This window comes from Bos javanicus, chromosome 3, assembly GCF_032452875.1.
Source record: "Bos javanicus breed banteng chromosome 3, ARS-OSU_banteng_1.0, whole genome shotgun sequence".
Lineage (NCBI taxonomy): Eukaryota > Metazoa > Chordata > Mammalia > Artiodactyla > Bovidae > Bos > Bos javanicus.
In genome coordinates this window covers 12388484-12404930 of record NC_083870.1, presented here as the reverse complement: position 1 = coordinate 12404930, position 16447 = coordinate 12388484, and the positions used below count along the sequence as shown (strand labels likewise).

Sequence of the window (16447 nt, the reverse complement as noted above, 5' to 3'; positions counted from 1 at the left end):
TGGGCTTTCTCTAGTTGCAAGTGGAGGTTACTCTTCACTGCAGTGAGCGGGCTTGTCACTGTGGTGGTTTCTCTTGTTATGGAGCGCAGGTTCTAGGGCACTTGGGCTTCAGTAGTTGTGGCACACAGGGTCACTAGTCTCAGCAAGCTCGGGCTCAGTAGTTGTGGTGCATGGGCTTAGCTGCTCCAAGGCACGTGAAATCTTCCCTGACCAGGGATGTCCCCTACATTACCAGATGGATTCTTACCCACTGTGCTACCAGGGAAGTCCAACTTTGTTTTCTTTTTTAATTGAAGTATAGTTTATACACAATGTTAATTTCTGCTATACAGCAAAGTGATTCAGTTATACATATTATATATATATATATATGCACTCTTTTTCATATTCTTTTCCATTCTGGTTTATTACAGGGTATTGAATATAGTTCCCTGTGCTATATGGTAGGATCTTGTTATTTATCCATTCTATATATAATAGTTTGTGTCAGCTAATCTCCAACTCCTAATCCTTCCTTCCTGGAGTGACATAGTTAAAAAAGTGAAAGTGAAGTCGCTCTGTCGTGTCCGACTCTTTGTGACCCTATGGACTGTAGCCTACCAGGCTTCTCCGTCCATGGGATTTTCCAGACAAGAGTCCCAGAGTGACTTGCCTTTTCCTTCTCCAGGGGATCTTCCCGAACCCAGGTCTCCCGCATTGCAGGCAGACGCTTTACCCTCGGAGCCACCAGGGAAGCCCAACATAGTTAAGGGTTGTGCTTTAAAGTAATGAGTCCTCTTATAATAAGGGTAGGGCTTCCTTGATAGCTCAGTTGGTAAAGACTCTGCCTGCAATGCTGGAGACTTGGGTTCTATCCCTGGTTTGGGAAGATTCCCTGGAGAAGGGAACAGCTACCCACTCTGGTATTCTGGCCTGAAGAATTCCATGGACTGTATAGTCCCTGGGGTTGCAAATAGTTGGACATGACTGAGTGACTTTCACACACACATAATAAGGGTTGGGGCTTCCCTGGTGGCTCAGATGGTAAAGAATCCACCTACAATGCGGGAGACCTGGGTTAGATTCCTGTGGGCTACAGTCCATGGGGTCACAAAGAGTTGGATATGACTAAGTGACTAAGCACATAATGAGGGTTAAGTAAGCCTAACTGTATATTTCCGCTCGTGTGAACCTTATTCAACGTCACTCTTAAACCTACTATGTTGTTCAGTGACCTTAATATAACTTCTGACCATAATCTTAGCTGCCAGCTTGATCTCATGTCTAGCTTGAATGTAAACATAAACCATAACTCTCACAGCCAATCCTGATGCTAAATAGATCTAATGATGGGAAGTTTTAGGTCTTTGAAGAAGCACCAAGGAATGCTAAAAATGGGGAGACTGTGAACTTGGGGATAGGATCCAAGGAACTAAAAGCAAGGGCCAAAGGTAGATGAGAGAGACACTTCCTTTCTCCTTCATAACTCCCCCTTCTGCTTAGTTGAGTCTCTGATTTTCAGATACCGACAGGAGACCAGAGCTACGGAGCTATGATCAGAGCTGTTTGGACTTATGGGTTGACTTTACTGATAAAAGCACTGGAATGGATCTGGGGTGCAGGGATGGGGAGCTGAAGTTAACAAGATATGCATGCAAGTCAATCCTGGCCTAAGAGGCAAGAGACCTGGCTTCTGATCCCAGTCTTATCTTCCTCTACTATAATTTGCTTTGTCATTTCACCATTTCAAGGGAGAATGGGCCTCATGTTTTTTGAGGCTTCATATAGTTCTGGAGCTTGACATTTGAGTCATTAGTTGACATTTCTTTCCATTTTTTCCTAATTAAATCTATTTCCCACTCTCCCCTCCTCAATACCCACACCCCCACCCACTCCCCTCCTTCTGTGCCCCTGCCCAGGGCCCCTGAGCCCTGGCTCTCTCCTCTTTCTCTGAGCTGATCTCCTCAACTGGGCTGCTCATTTGAAGCAGGAATCTTCCAATCCCTGTGAGCTGAGGCAATGAAATCCTCATTAAACCTAATAAGAGATAACTGGTCCATTTAGCACAAATTGTCTCCCCATGTTGGAGCTGGGATGTGATGCAGTGAGAAAGAGGGGGCTGAAGTGGGTGGGAAGGAATGGATCACAGTCGCTCACAGGCAAGGCTGGTGCCTGGTAAACACACCCTGGGAGCCTGTCTTTGCCAAGGTCATTCTTTCTATGTCCCTGCCTCAGAGCAGCTTCAGCCTATCCAAATCACCCCTCAATATTTTAGACACTCCTCCTTAGTAGATGGTCCCTTCTGAAGTCTAGTCTTTAGCCCTTTGCTTCCGTAGCAGCAGTGCCCCCTCAGATAACCTCTGACACCCATGCCTTATCTAAGTAGCCCGATTCCTTGGTGCACCCTCCCCCAAGGGACCACTAAGAGTTGGTCAGAACACTTCAGCTGCTGTTGCTCTTCCTCACGCCCCCAGCCCCCTCCCACATTCCTCACAGTGCAGATCTGAATCTCTCCCCATCACCATTAAGCCTGTCCTCTGTCTCTGCTCCGATTTTCATACATCTCAAAGCAGGGTGACTGTAGCCGTGAAATTAAAAGACCCTTACTCCTTGGAAGGAAAGCTATGACCAACCTAGACAGTATATTAAAAAGAAGACACATTACTTTGCTAGCAAAAGTCCATCTAGTCAAAGCTATGGTTTCTCCAGTGGTCATGGATGGATGTGAGAGTTGGACCATAAAGAAAACTGAGCACCAAAAAATTGATGCTTTTGAACTGTGGTGTTGGAGAAGACTCTTGAGAGTTCCTTGGACTGCAAGGAGATCCAACCAGTCAATCCTAAAGGAAATAAGTCCTAAATGTTCACTGGAAGGCCTGATGCTGAAGCTGAAGCTCTAATACTTTGGCCACCTGATTCAAAGAGCCAACTCATTGGAAAAGACCCTGATGCTGGGAAAGATTGAAGGCAGGAGGAGAAGGGGATGACAGAACATGAGATCATTGGATGGCATCATCAACTCGATGGACATGATTTTGAGCAAGCTCTGGGAGATGGTGATGGACAGGGAAGCCTGGTGTGCTCCAGTCCATGGGGTCACAGAGTCGGACACAACCGAGCGACTGAACTGAACAAGGCTGGGCATCATAACGAAAAGGAGAACAAGAGAAAACAGACTGGTATAGCAGCAGGAAAGCCCAAGGCCTGGAATCTGGAAGAACTTACACTATTACCTAGGTTCTAAGACACAAAACAGGAGCAGGAGTGAAAGCAAGCCCCTTTGCTGGGGGGTACTTTGGAAGAAGAGGTGCTTCTCTCACTGCTCTGGGCTGTAGTCTCTATAGCAGCGGGAGAGACACGGAGACCTCCAGCAGCTCCTCACTCTTAGGGACTCAGGGTTTCCCTTACAGTCAGGATTACTTTCCAGGCTGAAAATCAGGATCTTGGCCTTTCCCTTTTGAGTTTCTGATAAGCAGCAGGAACACAATCCTCCACCCCCTCTGGGGGGAAAGAGGACAATTTATAGAATTGTTCTGCTGTTCTTAGCCCTCATTGAAACAAAGAATTCATTTCCGTCTCTCAGGGTGGCTTCTGCTGCTGATGGTCATAATTTGCCTTCCTCTCACTCCATGACCTCTTGATCTCTTTGCTTTTGTGCTCAAAAAATTATTAATATTTCTCTTCACTCCATATACAACCTCTGGCTGCTTCTCTCCTTTTTTTCAGGGTGAAGTTGCATCCTTAGGGATTACTTCCTCCACCTCCACACCTGCACACTTCTCTGTGGGCAGGGCCCCTGGGCATGGGGATAAAGACTAATCCAGCAGGAGGAAGACTGGAAAGGTCCCTGCTTTGGGGACCTCCCAAATTGAAATTAATCACAGCTAGCATTTACTTCTCACTCGGTGCTCTGCACTGTTGTAACAGCTATGTGGATATTGACCCATTTAATCCTCCCAACCACTCCATAAAGTAAGTACTATTATTATCTCTGCTTTCAGATGAAGAAATCAAGGATTAGAAAGGGGGGGGGGGTAAATAAGCTACCCAAGGTAACACGGAAAGTAAGGGGCAGAACCTGGATTAGGATCGCCTTGGGTGGTTTCTATGCTCATGTGTCTTGCTTTCAAATATTCTGCTGCATCTCTGCTGGGGAGAGGGGTTCCCAGCTTCTTCCTTGCCCCTGGGGAGCTCCAGACTGAGAGGACATGCTTAGGTCTTGCCCCAAAGGCCCGAAGTTTGATGGGGAGGCAGATATCCTGACCTGGGGAGGTTATGTCTAGTCTGATGGAAAAGACACAGGCTTTGCTTCCAGGACCATCCATCAGATACTGGAGACTCAACCCCACGATGTCCCCGGTTTGATGAAAGTTATGTGATTAAATTCCAGTAGACTCAGTTAATCCAATTAGAATTGTGAATATTACCGTGAGAGAGATTAGAATGGAAGAAAGTTGTGAGAGCTTGACTGGGGTCCTCCCTACAAGGAGGGGAGGAAGAAACAGGATTAGCAGGAAGCAAAACTGCTGGTGGAGGGAAGAGGGTACAGCACCCCATGGTGTGTGGCCTTGCTGAGGTCAATGCCTGGAAAGCAGGGGCTTGCTTCCTGGTTCTCAACCCTGGCTGCCCATCAGAATTCCCTGGGGAGGTTAAATCCTGATGCTTGGGATTCACTACAGAACAATTAATCTTTGGGAGTGAGGCCAAAGCACTGGTGTTTTTTAAAGGTCCCTCAGGAGATCTAATACACAGCTGATGTTGAAGACCCTTGGCTGGAGATGGGGTCTTAAACTTTGGCATCTGGAATGTTGACTGGCTTTTGTGGAGGGGAGTCTGGAGAATTGTGTTTGCTGTGAACAGAGCTGGTAAGAATCAGAGATTAAAGGGAGCAGGCAGGGTGGGAAGTTAAGGGACCAGGAGAGGGGAGTGAGATTACTATTTGGCTGTTAAGGATCTAGAGAAATTTAGCTTCTCTGTTGCTGGGGTTTCGAAGTGAGATAAAAGGCCAAGGGAAGGGTAAAGCTCTGATAACCCAGTCCCTCGTCACATTGAGAATCACCATCAAACCTGAATAGCAGAAGGTAGACAGGAAGCACTCACTAAGCGAAGAATATTCTCTTCCTTGGCTCTGGATTTTTTTCTTCGAAAATTTTCCTAAATAGTATTGCCGCGGGCCTCCTTTCCATGCAGAATAAAAAGGAGAAAAGGCTGTCTCACAGATGATATTCCAAGAGCATCCCTTCCTCAGGGCCCTTCTATTATACTTGCTGTTTCTACCTACCTGCTACAATCTCCACTTAGATGCCTGCCTGACCACCTGTATCTCTCAGTTTCTTCAGGTATCTGCTTAGATGTTATTTTAGCAGAGCAGCTTTCCCTGACTCTGGAAAGAGTAGCAATTGCTCCTTTCCTTCCACTCCCTATTCATTGTATCCTGCTTTATTTGTCTCTCATAGCATTTACTACAACCTTGTGTTTTCTATTATTTTTCTATTGCCTCTTCCTGGTCTCCAGTATAGAATATTCTGAGGGAGGGACTTTGTAAAAAAAAAAAATTTTTTTTTTGTTTGTTTTTTCATTGCTATAGCTCCAGGGCCTAAAATTATGACTGGAACATAAACAAACATTGAAGAATGCAAGATGCAAGAATATCTGCAAAATGCAAGATTAATGATGAGTAAATTAAAAGCCCTTGTGTCTGCATGCTGATGCGCGGCTGTTTGTATGTATTTGTGATTATATTTATTCCTATTTCTCTGGGTTAGGTATACTCTTTATTTTTAAACTGTGTGTTTGACCGTACACATGTGTTTTAGAACATATGAAGGACCCTCTGGTCTGTGCATAGAATGCTTCTGAATGTGAGTTTGTGTTTCTGTGTCCTCCTATGTGGATGGACCTGGACCATTCAGCCTAGAGTCAGTTATCTGTGGAAGAAAGAGGCATCATAACTGCCTCAAACCAGCAGAGGGCACCAAAGAGCCATGAACCTTGGCTCCGGGGGCTGAAATCCAGAATCTTGGCGGGTAATGAGGGACCCAGGAGACTTAAGATCTGGGAGGAAAGAAGTGGAGACCTCTCTAGACCAATTTTGTAAAGTTGTGCAATTCCTGTGCGATTTCTGTTATGTATCCTCAACTCATTGCCTAGGACCCAGAGGTTCAGGCACCCCCGGTCCTGTGAGCAGAAGCATCTAGTTAGGGGTTGGGAGAGAGGCTGGCTGTTAAGAAAGAGGAGACCCCTATTGAATGCCTTCATCAATCTCACCAGGAATTCCTTCTCCCCAGTACCCAGAACCCTCAACCCCAAAGGATCTCAAACTCTGTGCCTCCTGTGGCTGTCCTCCTCTTCGCTATTTGAAGCCCTCCAGTTGAGTACTTCTCTTTCCGGAGGGGAAGATAAGATGAACAAAGGACGGAGTCATTTACTCCTGCCCTCCACCAGCTGAGGACTCCAACACAGCCTGGCCCCACTGTGTGCTGGGTGAGGCCCCCTGGCGGGGGCCTCAGACCAATCCAGGAAGCAGCTGGAATTCTCCAGCTTTGCCTTTAGAAGGTGGGAAGAGGAGTGATTCCTTCCCCACCCCCAGCATTCCTAAGTCAATTGAGAATTCCCAATTTGAGAATCCAGAGGTTAGATTCTGGGTGTGGAATTAACAAGAGAGAGAGAAAGAAAAAAAAGGATTTTAAGCATTTTGATTCCATGAACCACCGCCTGCCCACCCCCTCCTCTCCCAAACACGCTTACACACACCCAAACACACACAAACACTCACACACCCTTCCCCACCACAGTCATCCCCTGGGCTAGAAGCTGATCCTCAGCCCATGCCCCGCCTCCCCAATCCACTGCCTAGTTCGGTAGCCTGGGACCAGGGCTGTGTATATAGATGGGAGGGAGGTGCGGGTGGGCAGGGGTCCCGCCGTCTCTGCCCCAGCGCCTGCGACTCTCACGTTGTTACCCGCTTTGCCCTCCACCGCTTTCTCTCTTGGCGCTCCGTCCATCTCAGTTGCAGCGAGGGGTGTGAGTGTGTGTGTGCGCGCGCACTGGGGGGGGCAAGGGGAGGGCTGTGGAGGGAGGCGCCGTCGGAGGGAGAGTAGACGTCAGGAGGAGGGACGGAGGGAGAGAGGGAAGGAAGACAAGGGGGGAGAAAGGGAGAGCAGAGAGCGAAAGAGACCCGGAGAGATAAAGCTCCAGGCGAGAAATAATAAAAGGGCGAGGGGGAAGGAAAGGGGGGCGAGAGAGAGGGAGAGAGGGAGAGAGAGACGGGACCGCGAGGAAGGAGAGATAAAAGAGAAGCGGAGGGAAGGGAAGTGAGTTTGTGCGCGCGAGTGAGTGTGCGTGTGAGTGTGCAGGGGCGGGCGCGGGCGGGCGGGGGGCGGGCTCCCGGGCTCCCCTCCTCCCCAGCCCGCTCCTCTCGCTCCCTCGCCAACTCCGGGCCCCAGCCGCGGGCGGGCGCACGGCGGAAGGACAGCATGCTGAGCCTCCTCGTCTGGATCCTCACTCTCTCCGACACTTTCTCCCAAGGTAAGCTCCCCTACCCCCCCGCTCCGCCCGCTCCTGCCCTTGCTCCCCTTCACGCTTCCCCCGGGGGCCGGAGTGTGCGCCCCGACCCGGGGAACGCCGAGGGGCTCGGCAGCCAGCGGCCGGTCCCCGGGGGTCGGGACGCCACGAGGTGGGGGCTGGGTCCCCGCGCGGAGTAACGGGGGCTGCGGGGAGGAGTTTTCCGTTGATTTGCCCAAGTTGTTTCCTCTGGCTGCGCGGGAGAACCGAGAATCGGGGCCGCGAGGGCCGGGGGTCGGGGTGAAAAAGGGATCCGACCGCTCAAAGTCTTTTCCGGAGCCTCTGGCAGCTCTACTCACCTCCACCCTCTGAGACCCGGAGTCCGGACGCCTGGGTCCCGGCGGGAGGGAAGGCTGGGAAGAGGGTGGGATCTCAGATTCGGGGGACGGAGGTGCGCGGAAAGCGGGGGACCCAGGCTGCCGAAGATGTAGCTGAGGGAATCCCGGCCCTCCTTCAGCCTAGCCCCTGGCGGGGCTGAGTCTGAGCCGCGGCTCCAGACTGCCTGGGGCTGCCCCCTCCAGAGGAAGGGAGGGGTGCCTCGGGGCCTCTGGTGGGGATTTGAACCCTTGCCCGCGGAGGCTCCCTGTCTGGCGTGGAGTTCCAAAGGCAGCTTCGGGCCCGCTGGGTATGGAAGTGGCCATTCGCTGGGGCGGCGGGAGTCGGGGGCGGCTAACACCTTCGGGTCAGAAAAGTACCGATGTAGCTTTATTTGGGATCGGCTGGGAAGAGCCTGGGAGATGGAGGAGAGGTTGAGAGATGCGGGAGAGGTTGAAAGAGATGAGGATGTTAGTGTATCCCAAGGCTGGGCTGGCGGGGCGGCAGGGGAACTGAAGAAACCGAGGGCCCAGACTTCAGCCCCTACTGGGCTCTGTTTGAGTGGATTCTTGTCTCTTGGATCTGACTCTAAGGAAGACTTAACCCTGCTGAGCTAGCCGCCCCCCGCCCCCCACTCTACCCCCGCCCCCAAGATGGAGCTGACACAGAGAGATTGACATACAAACACCAAAATCCAGTCCTAGACACCGAGACAGACTATTCACCTACTGAGACAGACATACCCGCGAGCATTCCCCACACGGAGACAGACACATATACACAAAGACACTGACACATCCGAGGAAGACAGATTCCTCCTCCATAGCAGCGTATTCGAGCACCCAAACACACCATAACTCACAGACACAGTACATGTATGCAGTTGGGCGTTTGCGAGGACACAATACGGACCCACACACAGAAACCCTTCTGTGAATCCCAACCCTCCAGCAAACAAAGAAACTTGAACTGGCATTCCTATAGGCAGATACCTATGGAGATGTTCAGGCAACAAAATGGAGGAGGTGGGCTCCTCTTGGGTGGTGGTGGGAGGGTGGATCTGGGAAAAGGAAAGTTACTGGGCACCGAGCACCCTCAGGCGAGGCCCTGCTACCGGTTCCCTTCCTGGCCTAGTGGGTGTGTGTTTAGGGGTGGGATGTTGTATTGGACCCCTCCCCTCTCCTCCCGGCGGGGCCCTCCTGCCTCTGAAGGCAAAGCCTGGCAGAGTTGGTGGGGGCGGGCCTCCCATCATGTCCCCTAAGGCTCCCACCCCCCTGGGTCACACACATGCATACTTAGCATTTGGGTAGGGCCCACGTTCATAGTGTGAGTGGGGTGGAAGTGGTGCTGGGGGAAAGGAGGCCTGGTCCTGAGGTTGGCAGGCCAAGCCAGCCACTTGGCAGAAAGTTGGGAGGATGACTTAAGTTCTGACTTTGTTCAGCCAGGCTGCTGGAGGAGGGGGAGGGGAGGAGGGCCCACCGCGGTGGGGGAGGGGTCAGCTGGGTCAGTACTGGTATGTGCTGGGGGCCAGCGTCTGTCTGCCCCTTTCCTGCAGCCTTAATGTGTCAGCAACATGGATACGAACAAGCTTCAAGGAACAAAAGCTGCAGTTCGCAAACAGGAGAGGCATGTGGACTGAGGCAGGATGGAAGGCTCCAAGAGAAGAAGAGTGTTGGGTGCCTTTCTGTCTTGGCGGGGGAGGGGTCAGGGGTTAGCTGAGCTTCCGTCGCCCATCATCCTGCAAGGGTGAAAGCAAGACCTGATGAAAGTGTACACAAGTATTTGGGGGTGGGAGGGGGGATACCAAAGGGAGCAAAAGGGAGAGGATAGAGCAGAGGGGAGAGGAAGTCACTCCTGAGTGTTCCTGGGAGGCTGAACAGGGACTGGAGAGCAGGCAGGGTTGGAAGGAGTAGGGACCTGGGAAGACGGGGATGCTCACGGGACTGGGCAGGAGAGGAGGGGGGCGGTGGCAGGACCTCTCTCCTCAGCCTCCATCCTTAGAAAGAAGGAGTTGTAGGCAGGGACTGGGGCAGTGAGAGGAGAAACTGAGGGGGGTCGCCAGGCTTTTGAGGGAGGGTGATGGGCAAGTGCGGAGAAGGTGGTAGGAGAAGGCAGTTGAATTGAGGGGAGCGGAGAGGAGAGAGGAAGGGAACGTTCAGCCTAGGCAGAGAAATAAAAATCGCGTTTTAAAGAATTTCAATGGGCTTCATCAATCTTCATTTTTCACTAAATAATTTTCTGTATCTTATCTAAATGAAAACCATTATCCTTCCCCCCGTTTCCATCATGCGCTGGCTCCTCAGACTGATTGCGCCGAAAATTGAAATATTTATTCATTTTCTGGGAGATTTTCTCGCTCCCCAGTCTCAGGGAGGAGAAATTGAAAAAGAAAGATTATAGCTAATCAGAGCAATGTGGGATGACAGGCCGGCTCGGGGCGGGAGCTGCCTCCAGGGGAGGGTGGAGGTTGGGGTAGGGGAAAAATGTGTCCCTCCAGCCCCTAGACGTCCCCTGGGCATCCCTGCCACCACTTGGCAGGGTGGCGAGGAGTAATGGGAAGAGGCCCCAGGGCCTCCTAAATTCCCAGTATTCAACTGCCTGAGTACAGCTACATCCAGACAGAGAACAAGAGTCTGGAAAAAAGAGTAGCTGGGAATGGACTCCCTTCTCACCGTGCCCCCCAACCCCACACACACACACACACACTTCAGATGGCCCACATTTCTGACCCAAAGCAGGATCTTGAGATTGGGGAAGAGCAGCGGGAGACACGGCAGAAATCAGGATACCTGGTCCCTCTCCTTGACCTTGATTGGACTTCTGCTCAGACCCCAAGAGAAGGGTGTAGACCCAGTTTTCAGGGCCTAGCACTACCTCCAGCTATTGCTCTGGACCCCAGAAGCTCCTGGATCAGGAAGAGGAGGAGAAGCTGTCTAGGCCTCCCACCTTCCGCTGGCTCCCATGGTTGCATGGTTGGTTGTCTCCTCTGCCCGTGGCTCTCTGGTGGGGTAGGGATGAGGCAGCCCAGCCTTGTCCCTGTTGTCTCCTCTGCCCGTGGCTCTCTGGTGGGGTAGGGATGAGGCAGCCCAGCCTTGTCCCTGTTGTCTCCTCTGCCCGTGGCTCTCTGGTGGGGTAGGGATGAGGCAGCCCAGCCTTGTCCCTGTTGTCTCCTCTGCCCGTGGCTCTCTGGTGGGGTAGGGATGAGGCAGCCCAGCCTTGTCCCTGCTGTCTCCTCTGCCCGTGGCTCTCTGGTGGGGTAGGGATGAAGCAGCCCAGCCTTGTCCTTGGCTCTCACCCCATGTTGACCTGAGAACCAAGTGCTCTGATGAAAACTCCTTTAGAGCTTTATATCCTCTGGGACTAAGTCTTCATTTCTCTTTTATCCTTTCACTTTCTGACACAGTGCTAAGTGCGATGAGTGCCCTTAAATATCTGATCAATTGATTGACTCGATGAGAGCGCTACGGTGTTGGAAGGAGGCAGTATTAAATGGTCTTAAATCACAGACTCCTGTCCAGCTCCCTGGCTAAACCCCTTTCCCCCCAGGCCACTGGATAGTTGTGTCAGCTTGAACAAGCTGTGTGCTTTCTCTGTGACTCAGTTTGCTCGTCTGTACAGTCAGGATAGAAATAACATTTCATACGGTGGCAATGGCGTGTTAATCCACATAAGGTGCATGGAGCAATGTCTGGAAAGACATGCCCTGCCAGTGCTTCTATTAGGACTTCGTGGCTGGACACGGGCAGCCCAGTTGCTTGCTTCCTTTCCAGCTCCTCCTTCTCTTTTTGTTTTCTCACTCCAGCGGCCCAGATTCTTGGTCCTGGGCTCCAGCACCTCTGCCTTGTATCTTTTGTGGAGAGAACTGGGTTGTGGAGGACCCAGAAGGGGAGGCTAACCAGCCTTGGTTGGAGACCTCAGGAAGGGTTTGGGGAAGAAGAGGACCAAGTGGAAGAGGGTGGCATTCTAGTGAGAAGGAGCCAAAGCTCTTATGAGAAATGAGGAACGCTAGCCCCGAGGTGGCAGCGTTTCAGAGTCTGGAAATCATACGGATCATTTATGGAGCCCTTGTGCTAACTACTTTATTTGCATTATCTAATTTAATCTGTACAACAGCCCCCTGAGATTGGCTCTGTAATTATCCCCATTTCATGGCTGAGAAATCGAGGTTTAGACAGGTTGGGTATCTTGATGGTGTTAATGGCTGGGGAATCAGCTCCTCTCAAATACTTCCCCCACCTTCCTTTGATTGGGATCCCACATGCCAGCAGGGATAGATGCTGAGCCAGGACTGGGTCCTTCCTGATCCAGAGCTGAAGGAAAACTCAGAGGAAAAAGGAGAGAGTGCTCATAAATGGAAATTCATTCAAATTCCTAAAACCATCTTTTATTCTGAGATTCTGTCCTACATTTTTGGGTGTTCAACGGGTTTTTCTTTGGTAATATAACAGTGACCATAAATGACTTTTAATTTTTTGCTTGTTTATTTATATTTTGTATTTATTTGACTGCTGCGGGTTTTAGTTACAACAAGTAGGATCTAGTTCCCTGATCTGGGATTGAACTTGGGTCCCTTTCATTGGGAGCATGAAGCCTTAGTCACCGGACCTCCAGGGAAGTCCCGTAAAAAGCGCTTTACTTGGCGAATGGAAAGGTTTGCAGCTTTGTGTTTGTTTCTAAAATTACACACAGCCTTTATAGGTCTGTGAGCCGCAAACTTGGAAACTACCCCTGCAACGTGCAAGACTGACTTGTGGAGAGTCAGGGGGTGGGGGCCCCACTGAGTGGGGGCCTGGGGAGAAAACCAAGACCATGAGCTTCTAACTCAGCCCCGTCCCTGGCAGACACAGAGGCTGGGGTCTGGTGTTCTCATCTGCTTTGGGAGGCCCTGCCTGCCCTAGGGTAGGGAAAAGTGACTGTAGAAGAGGTGGTCTCCCAACCAAAGCATCAAAATGACTTCTTGTCAAATCCCTACTGTGCGCTCTTCACACTCAATGTTTATTCCTTTTAACAATGCCCTTGTGAAGGAAGTGTTACCCCCATTTTAAGGATGAGGAAACCAAAGCCAATTTTAATTAACTTGCTCAGGGCCATCCTGGGAGTATTAGATCCCAACAGATTCAAACTCTTTGCTTTACTACAAAGCCCATGGTCTCCTGGGCACCCTTCACCGCAGAGGCACCTGTGTGGTGGCCTCCCTTCGGTTGAGGTGGCTTTGGAGGGCAAAAGAGGGCGCCTTCCTGCTCTTCTTCCCCACAGTGACACCGTGCTCCTCCTGGTGCCTGGCTCAGCCTGCTCCCCCAGGGCTCAGCCGAGATGCCTAGACCACCAGCATCTTGGTGTCTTGCTTGGATGACCATCTGTTTTATTTAGTGGGGATGGGAACTCCTTGTCTGTCAGGAGCAGGAGGTTTGTAATGCCGCAGATCTCGTCTTCCCACTTGTAGAGTCTTTTTAACTTTGTGTTGTTTAGTCACTAAGTAAGTTGCATCGGATACTTTTGTGACTCCATGGACTGTAAGCTGCCAGGCTCCTTTGTCCGTGAGATTTCCCAATCAAGAATACTGGAGTGGGTAGCCATTTCCTTCTCCAGGGGATCTTCCCCATCCAGGGTTCAAAGCTGCATCTACTGCATTGGCAGGTGGATTTTTTTTTTTCAGCCACTGAGCCACCAGGGAAGTCCTGTATTTATATAGTGCGTTCCAATTTTAGCAACTTTTTCACATGTACAATCTCATTTGGTAGATATATTACAACTGTCCTATGATACGAGCAGTGTAGTTATTATTTCCCCCATTTAATACATAATATAATAGTCTTAGAGAGCTGAAATGACTTGCTAAGGGGAGGTTGGACTGGAGGGAGGGGATAGGGGCAAATGCCTCCATCATCCCAATTTTGGGGATGGTTTCCAACCAAGGATAGGGACATCCCTGTCCATGCATCCAGAGCTGGGAAGGCTATGTCCCTTCCCCACCTACCAGCTCCTGCCTGGTTTCTTCTCAAGGCCTCCAGGCCACTTTACTTGGCCCTGTCCTGGAAGATGCTTTGACCTGGAAAGGGCTGGGATTGGGAGCGGGGGAGCGGCAGGCAGTGGTCAGCAGGAAAGAACAAAGAGGCTGCCATGTCCTCAATTCTGAAATGTTATGTCAAAGAGAGGCTGTCTCAGGAGTCAGGAAAGAAAATGAGTCCATTCTAAGTGAGAGAGAAGGCGGTTCTCTTCTGTGGAGAGCTTGCTTTGTGTTTTGCTTGCATTAGTAACTCATTTAATACCAACAGTAAGGACTTGCCAGGCAGTCTAGTGGTTAAGACCCTGTGCTCCCAATACAGGGGCCATGAGTTCAATCCCTGATTGGGGAACTGGGATCCCACATGCCTCCCAGTGCAGCCAAAAATAAAAATAAATTAAAAAAAATTTTTTTTAAGTACCAACAGTAACCTGTTAGGAGTTATCCCCATTTTGTGAGTGGACAAAGAAAAACAAAGAAGTTAAGCAGATTGGCCAACATGATATATTTAAGTAGTACAGAGCCAGGACCAGATCCTAAGCAGGGAAGTGGGAGTGGGAGGCAGGAATGATTCCAGAGGGAAGCCCCTGAAGATGGATGGGCACACCCACCCGTTCCACATTGCCGCCGCATGCAAGTCTCACTGTGCAGTGTGTGTGTCCACGTGCACACGTGTAGATTCCCTCGTGGTCGCCTGTGCACTTGCATACACAGCCGCTTCTCACCCCCATACACCTATGAATAGATCTCTCTCCCTTTCCCCCGGTCCACCCATTCACCAGAGAATACAGCCGTGTTCTGTGTCCCATTCCCCTGCCAGCCATGGCAGCCATCCTCTGAAGAGTCTTTGAAGGCACGAGTTTTTGTCTTGTCTTGCTCTGAAGACGCACACACTACAAGGTTGTGAAAGTTGGAACCCTCAGGTTCCCCATTGTGTGATTCTGGTCTCTCTCCGTCCTGCAGCCCCCGCTCGTACACCTTCCCACCCACTGATTCACAGACAGTGCAACCTGACCGAGTTCTTTGAGCTCTTGGGATGAAAGCTGACTTTCTTTTTTGCTGAAGATCGCATTTTTCTTTCTCCATCCTGCTCTCCCCCACCCTGCATCAACTTTCTCCAAGCTCCCAATTTCTCCCCCTCCACATTTAATTTCTCCAGCAACTTTTATTAACCTCTGTAGTCTCAGGGAGCTGAAGCCTCATTCCTCTCTGCCCTCCTTGAGTCCATTTAACAAAATTGGGATCATATTGAAATAAATGGGCCTTGTAGCCAGCCAGCTTCCTCAGGATTCAGGGTCTTAAATCCAGGGTGGAACTCTGTAGTACTCCCTAGCAAATTCCATTAGTTTCCCAGGAGATGCTGCTGCTGCTTCATTCCTCCAGGGGCCTGACTCTGGGAAGGTGATGGAAGAATCTCCCAGAAGGCCATGGGGACTGGGTTTGAGGCAGCAAGGGACAGCAGGTATCAGTGCTCTGCGCTGGCAGGGCTCTCCCCGTAGCCTGCCCTACTCCAGGCCAGATTAGAGTCATACATCCCTCTTCCCAACTGGCCATGTGATGCTTTTCTTCTCTGCCTCTTTTTTCCTTCTAAAGCAGTTGAGGGAGTCCATCCTCACTGTGTGGGAAGAGAATCCGGACTTGGTTCCTTTATCCCACAGAAATGTGTTATGTGCTTCACTATGTTCCAGGCACCAGTGTTGCCAAAAGAATAAAATACTACCTTTGCCTTTAAGGGTCTCGCTTTGTGATTTAGATGCAAATAACTTAGCTTCTGAAGGTGTCAGTTTACTCTTCCATAAAATGGGGAGAGTTAGTTTTTTTCAAGTCAGCAAATGTATATTACTATGTATGAAACATACATTATGAGCTACCAGGGAAGCCCTGTGTAGGCATTATGGGGAATAAAAAAACCCCACGATATCATATGGTCCCTTCCCTTTCAGAAACTAAGATGTACAAATATATGCAAAGGTTCCAGGTAATGCTAGGCTTGGGTGTATTTGGCGCCAGGAGAGCAGTGAGCGCAGTCAGAGCTGGGGAGCTTGCTGTGGGCTGAAGAGGCCAGGAAAGGCTCCATGGAGGAAGCGGGTCTAAGGATGGACAGGATGTGGATGTGGCAGGAAGAGGGAGAGCATTACCAGGCCGCCTGAACTTCCCGAGTCAAGGTGTGGCTGCTGGAATGCGCAAGGCCCATGGAGGCTGGTAGCAGCTGAGGATTTGGGTTAGGGAGAAATAATGGAGGTGATCCAGAACAGTAGTCTGGGGCCTGACCCAAAAAAAGCCTGGAAATGCCAGGCCTGAGACCTCCTGTAAGAAGGAAGAAACAGGGATTTCTGTTTTTAAAGCAAAGGAAGTGTTAAAAACGTTGTGATCCCTACTTCATTCTTCACCAAACCCTCCTCTTGTCTTAAACTCCTCATCTGTTGGAGCCACTATAGAGGTTTGTGTGCGTGTGTGCTCAGTCCCTCAGTCACGTCCAACTCTTTGTGACCCCCATGGACTGTAGCCCGCCAGGCTCCTCTGTCCGTGGAATTCTCCAGGCAAGAATACTGGAGTGAGTTGCCATGCCCTCCTTCAGGGGTTCTT

At 50.6% G+C, this 16447-nt stretch overlaps 1 protein-coding gene and 1 long non-coding RNA gene across 4 annotated transcripts in view; one reads left to right on the top strand and one right to left on the bottom strand.

Moving 5' to 3' along the window:
• The window catches only part of LOC133238929 (uncharacterized), a 33739-nt gene extending 24482 nt beyond the window's left edge, over nt 1–9257 (bottom strand). The window contains exon 1 of the long non-coding RNA XR_009733678.1: nt 7842–9257. This is a non-coding gene — a long non-coding RNA (uncharacterized LOC133238929). The remainder of the gene's footprint in view (nt 1–7841) is intronic.
• Nucleotides 7085–16447, top strand: part of KIRREL1 (kirre like nephrin family adhesion molecule 1) — a 105317-nt gene continuing 95954 nt past the window's right edge. For 2 of the 3 annotated variants that reach the window (XM_061402569.1, XM_061402559.1), the window contains exon 1: nt 7086–7506. In XM_061402569.1, the coding sequence (XP_061258553.1) occupies nt 7455–7506 (52 nt within the window). In that variant the 5' untranslated portion in view covers nt 7086–7454. Of the gene's footprint in view, nt 7507–16447 lie in introns of all 3 variants that reach the window. The other variant, XM_061402578.1, reaches the window with a different exon arrangement.